This window comes from Zalophus californianus, chromosome 1, assembly GCF_009762305.2.
Source record: "Zalophus californianus isolate mZalCal1 chromosome 1, mZalCal1.pri.v2, whole genome shotgun sequence".
NCBI classification, from domain to species: Eukaryota; Metazoa; Chordata; class Mammalia; order Carnivora; family Otariidae; genus Zalophus; species Zalophus californianus.
The window spans coordinates 101746778-101752777 of NC_045595.1; the positions used below are offsets into that span (position 1 = coordinate 101746778).

Consider the following 6000-nt stretch of genomic DNA (forward strand, 5'->3'; position numbering starts at 1 on the left):
AGGCTAAATTACCAGGTAAATTTCAGGGTCAACATGCTTGATCATTTTAATTCTTTTTACATATCTTGCCAAAAAGCTTTCCAAAAGGATTGTACCAAATTTGCTTCCACCTAAACATTTATTTATATTTCTACTTATAGAATTTCTAATTTCTAATTTCTATTTTTAAAAAAGAATAGATTTTCTAGGTTAAAACTGCTATGCATAGAGTTTATTAAGCTTTAAGTTAGATGCTAAAATATAATTTTAATGATATAAAATAGTTTTGATAGGGGACCCTGGGTAGCTCAGTTGGTTAAGCATCTGACCCTTGATTTCTGCTCAGGTCATGATCTCGGCTCAGATCATAATCTCAGGGTCCTGGGATCCAGCCCCACATTGGGCTTTCTACTCAGCAGTCTGCTTATCCCTCTGCTCCTCCCTCAGTTCATGCTCTCTCTCTCAAATAAATAAAATCTTTAAAAAAATAAAGAAAAAAATAGTTTTGATAAAAGTAGCCTCTCTATATAATCACTAAAATAATGATTTCCATTTATTTTGGAAAATGAGGAAAGCAAAGTGCTAAAAGTTTAATTTGGCAAGTAATATATAGAATTAGTGGCATAGGTATACATAGCAAACCAATTCTACAGATTGTTTGCTTTAAAAAAATCAAATTGTAAATAATATAGACATTTTATTTATTTTATTTATTTTTTAAAGATTTTATTTATTTATTTGACAGAGAGAGAGAGAGATCACTAGTAGGCAGAGAGGCAGGCAGGCAGGCAGGCAGAGGGAGAGGAAGAAGCAGGCTCCCTGCTGAGCACAGAGCCCGATGTGGGACTCAATCCCAGGACGCTGAGATCATGACCTGAGCCGAAGGCAGACGCTTACCAGACTGAGCCACCCAGGTGCCCCAATATAGACATTTTATAAAATATATAAAAACATGTAAAAATTACTAATAACAACCATCTATTAATGACCACTATCACACAATGTATTTGTTTCCAGTCTTCTTTGTATGTGCAAGTATTTTGTATTTATAATAAATTTAGACTCAGTTGATACAATTTAGTATCCTCCTTTCATTTAATATATAGTAATCCTTTCCTTCAAAAATTTATGGAAGGTTTGCATAATATTTCATGTAATAATTGTGCCATAATTTATTATTTATATACATAATGCTGTGAACAATCTCCTACATCAAACATATGAGCCTCTAGAATGCTTTGAGTGGGTTACAATCCTAAATATGAAATTAGGTATCAATGCTGTTTGTCCTTGGTAATAAATATGTGTACAGAATGGGACTGGTCTGCATAGAGAAAAAATATTCAGGCATTAAGTTTTACATTATTTAACTGCAGATACAGTGTAGGAGGAAATATGCACCACACAACTTTCTGTATTTCAGCAGTTAGATGGGCAGTAACACGTTTCAGGTAAAACACTACATGGCATAGCCAGGGCTGATAGTTTGCAGTTGATTGACTGCATGCAAGTTGTACTGATAGGTTGGGCATTTGTATTAGATTTTTACTGCTGCTGTAACAAATAGCCACAAATTTATCAGCTTAAAATAACATAACTTTGTCATCTCAGGGTTCTGCAGGTCAGCAGTCTGGGTTCGCTTGTCTGAGTTCTCTGATCTGGGTCTCACAAGGTTGAATCAAAGTCTTTGCCAACTGGGTTCATAACTGGAAGCTCTGGAAATAATCCACTTTCAAATCCATTCAAATTGTTGGAAGAATCCTTTGTGGTTGTATACAGATTTTAGTTTCCTTGTTGGCTGTCAGCTGGGTGCCTGGCCACAAGGATCCCATACCTCAGAGCTAGTGACTGCCAGTTGAATTCTCCTTATGCTTGGAGTCTGTCTGACCTCCATCTCTGCTGCACCTTCTTACTGCCTCTTCTGTCTTCCTCTTGTGCTTTTTAGGCCTCATGTGATTACGTTGAACACACCCAGATAATCCAGGAGACTATCCCCATTTTAAGGTCAGCTGATCAGTAACCTTAATAAATTTCACAGCAATACCTAGACTACTGTTTGATCAAATAACCGGAAGATTGAAAACTGGGGGAAAAGTCTTTATAATTCTATCCACCCCAGGACCTATTCTGATTGCCTGGGTCCCATGCCATTCCAGTTATACCTTTGATTTTAATTCCTGAATATAATGCTGATAGCAGTGAGCTATGTCAGAACCTTGGCTGTCAGCCTTATTCCTCTACTCACTATTACTGGTTGAGGGAGCACCAGTTATTCCCCTGCATGACTGTGCATTGGGGTCCAAGCCCTGCAGTTACAGCTGTTTTATCATGTGGACCAGTCCTGATTTCCCCTCGGCACTCTACTAGGGGTTCTGCAAGGCGGACTCCCTCTCCGAGGGGACAGCCTCTCAGGGATAAATCAAGTTAAACTTTACCATCTGTTGTGCCTATAAAAATAGTTTAAGCTTTGAGGTTTGGGGAAAAGCTGCTTGTTTATTTGGTACTTATCCTTGGGCTCATAGATAATAAAAAACATAGGTCTCTTTAGCTCCAAATGAGACAGCAATAGCTCTTAGTATGATGTGCTAGAAGAAGAAGAAGAAGGAGAATCCTCTTATTTTCAGAGAGCTCTCTGTATCCCAGATCCACTGAGCCAATTCTACAGTTACTGAAGCCTCAAACTTCTCTGAAGAATGGATTCTGAATTTTCACTCTAATCAAAAATAGGTCTCCCACCCAAGAAAATTAATTGAAGTTGAAATACATTTATAGTTAAAAGTAACCATTTTCCTTATTCCTTTTCTACTGTCTCTTCAGATGTGCTGTACTTATGTTTCAAAGAGAATTTGCTCTCCGACTAGTTGCAAAGCCTGGAGATAAATCATACTGCAAACTCTCAATCAATACACAGCTCTTAGCACGTGTGGACCATCTGATGAAAGTTGGAAAGAATAACTTCGGGCCACCACCCGAGGTAGAATCCAGTGTCGTAAGAATAGAACCTAAGAATCCACCACCACCTATCAATTTTCAGGAATGGGATGGCCTAGTAAGGATTACCTTTGTTAGGAAAAACAAGACACTCTCTGCTGCATTTAAGTCAAGTGCAGTACAACAGCTGTTGGAAAAAAACTACGGAATTCACTGTTCGATCCATAATATTATAATACCAGAAGATTTCAGCATAGCAGATAAAATACAGCAAATCCTAACCAGCACAGGTTTTAGTGACAAGCGGGCCCATTCCATGGACATAGATGACTTCATGAGATTGCTACATGGATTCAATGCAGAAGGTATACATTTTTCTTAGGTATCTGGAAAACAGAATTTTCCAAACTCAAGAACAAGAATATATATATTTTTAACATTTTATATATATATTTTTAATAATTTGATAATAAATAAATAATAAATTGAGAAGATGAACTATGCCCTTGCTTCACTGGAACACTATGTGCTTGACTATTTTTGACTTAATACTACTACTGTCACCATTTATTACTCTGAATTTTTATGGTAGTAAGTCAGTCAATTCTAAGTACCCAAATGTTTTTTGGTTGTGGTGTGTTTTTAATATCTAACATAGGGCAGGGTCCAATCTATGCATGATAATCTTGAAGAGCCGCAGGCACGCACAACTTTACACTTAAACTTATCATTTCTAACAGGTTATTGTATAAAGATGTTACTGTTCTATTTTCTGTTATATATTATATGAGGACCTCTGTAGGCCTTTGTCCCTCAAATAGTTAAAAAGTTAAAATATGCTTAACTCAGTCACATATTTCCCATACAGTTTCTTTTCATTCGGGTGCACAATAAAACAACTGCTTATTTTTCTAAAAAAAAAAAAAATCATACAGAGAGTTCTCTGAAAATAAGAGAATTCTCCTTCTTCTTCTTCTCTTTCTTCTAATTCTAATTCTAATTGGGTTTTTTTTGTTTGTTTGTTTTGGTTTGGTTTGGTTTGGTTTTTTTAGAGAGGGAGAGAAAGAGAGAGAAGGGCAGGGAGAAGGCACAGAGAGAATCTCAAGCAGACTCCTGGCTGACCGCAGAGCCCAACTCTGGCTCCATCTCACAACCCTGAGATCATGACCTGAGCTGAAATCAAGAGTTGGATGCTTAACCCACTTAGACCCCCAGGCACTCCTCTCCATTTATAATTAGAGCTGAACCATTCTTTACAAGTAATACTTCAAGGACTCTCTCACAAATTGTCTGGAATTACCCTTCGCAGAAGAGACAGATCATCTTATTCAAAAAAGAGTACTCATGAGATGTGAAACGGAACACATCGGTTCAGGAAACAGGCTTCACTTATTTCTGCCCTCTACCCTTCTTCCATTCTTGCAAAAAACAACCACCCAGATTAGTTTCCTCTGGACAAGAGTAGCCTGGTTTTTTCCGTGAGTCCAAAACCAGTTACAAATGTTACTTCTCTTTTTAATGGCCAAGGTACACCCATGTTCCTTTCCTAATAGGATATTCAAATTCACCTTTTTCTCATTTGCATTCTCTCTTTCTTTCTCTCCATCTTCTCTGCCTCTTCTTCCCTGTTTTCTTTCTTATTTTTTGTTTGTTAAAATTTCTGAGATTTTTCTCAATTGATCTTTTATACCCTGTTAAAATTTTGTTATTGTGTTTTCAGCTGCTAACATTCCCCACCCCCCCCAAATGTCCTTCCTTATAGTTTTCTATTCTTGTTTTGTAGATTGTTTTTTATGTCTGAGAGGATATTAATTATGGGGTTTGGAGTGAGAGTTTTTTGGCTATTTTCTTCAGTAATGTATCTGTTTTTTCCAAGTTTTGCTTTTCCTTTTGTTTGTTTTTATCTCTCTTGTTGAGGCCTTCCTCAAGTATCTGGTGATATTTAGATAGCCCACTTATATAGATGCCAGAGGGAGTAAAATAATAAATTTCAGCAGCAGGCCTTGTTGACTGCTTTGCTTCACTGTATGGTAAATGAGTAGAAAGCTGCAATTTTTTTTTCTTTCAGGTGCCCCCCAAATCTAATTTCTTTTTCTTTGACCCTTCAATTACTTTGACCTTTTGACAGTTTTGTGACCATCTGCATATTGTGAAACTATTATAGCTTTCTTGCATCCTGGATGAGAAAGAGTAATTAGAAGTTTCAATTTATGTACCATACGAGGGAGAGAGAACCTGAGAGTGGAAGAAAGAAGGGAAATGAAAGAGAAAAGTGAATTTGGATATCACATTAGGAGAGGAACACAGGTTTACCTTGTTCATTAAAAGAAGAAGTAACCATTGCAGCCAATGAGTTTGGACTCACCGACAGACTAGGCTACCTAATTCGGAGGGTACTAACCTCTTTCTGTAGGCAACAGTTAAACGTGGCTAAAAAATAACTTCTCTGTAGGTTCTGATCATTGAAATCATGACCAAACAAAGCCACAAGGGAACACACCCTCATTCACACAGCGCTTCATCTTGAGCAGGCAGCCACCACTGAATGAAATTCTCCCGTTTTCTAGGACAGGTAAGTATCTCCAGGATGAGCCTTTATCAGCCATTTACCAGGTCAAATGTTAAGGAATCCAGAGGTTCTTTTTTTTCTTAAAGATTTTATTTATTTCACAGAGAGAGACACAGCGAGAGAGGGAACACAAGCAGGGGGAGTGGGAGAGGGAGAAGCTGGCTTCCTGCTGAGCAGGGAGCCTGATGTGGGGCTCGATCCCAGGACCCTGGGATCATGACCTGAGCCGGAGGCAGATGCTTAATGACTGAGCCACCCAGGCGCCCCCCCCTTTTTTAAGATTTTATTTATTTATTTATTTGACAGAGAGAGAGAGAGTATAGGCAGGGAGAGCAGCAGAGGGAGAGGGAGAAGCAGGCTCCCCTCTGAGCAGGGAGCCCAATGTGGGGCTGGAACAGGACCCTGGTATCATGACCTCAGCTGAAAACAGACACTTAACCAACTGAACCATCCAGGTGCCCAGGAGTCCAGAGGCTCTATCTTAATTACATACAATGAAATTAGAAATGTCATTTTATCAT

General features: G+C 38.2%; 1 protein-coding gene across 1 annotated transcript; it reads left to right on the forward strand.

Annotated features, from left to right (window-relative positions):
- The first annotated feature begins 2797 nt into the window (after positions 1-2797).
- Positions 2798-3292, forward strand: LOC113918450 (probable dimethyladenosine transferase). The gene has a single exon (XM_035723663.1). The coding sequence runs from the start codon at positions 2810-2812 to the stop codon at positions 3290-3292; it is 483 nt and encodes a 160-aa protein (XP_035579556.1). The 5' UTR covers positions 2798-2809.
- Positions 3293-6000: the final 2708 nt, after the last annotated feature.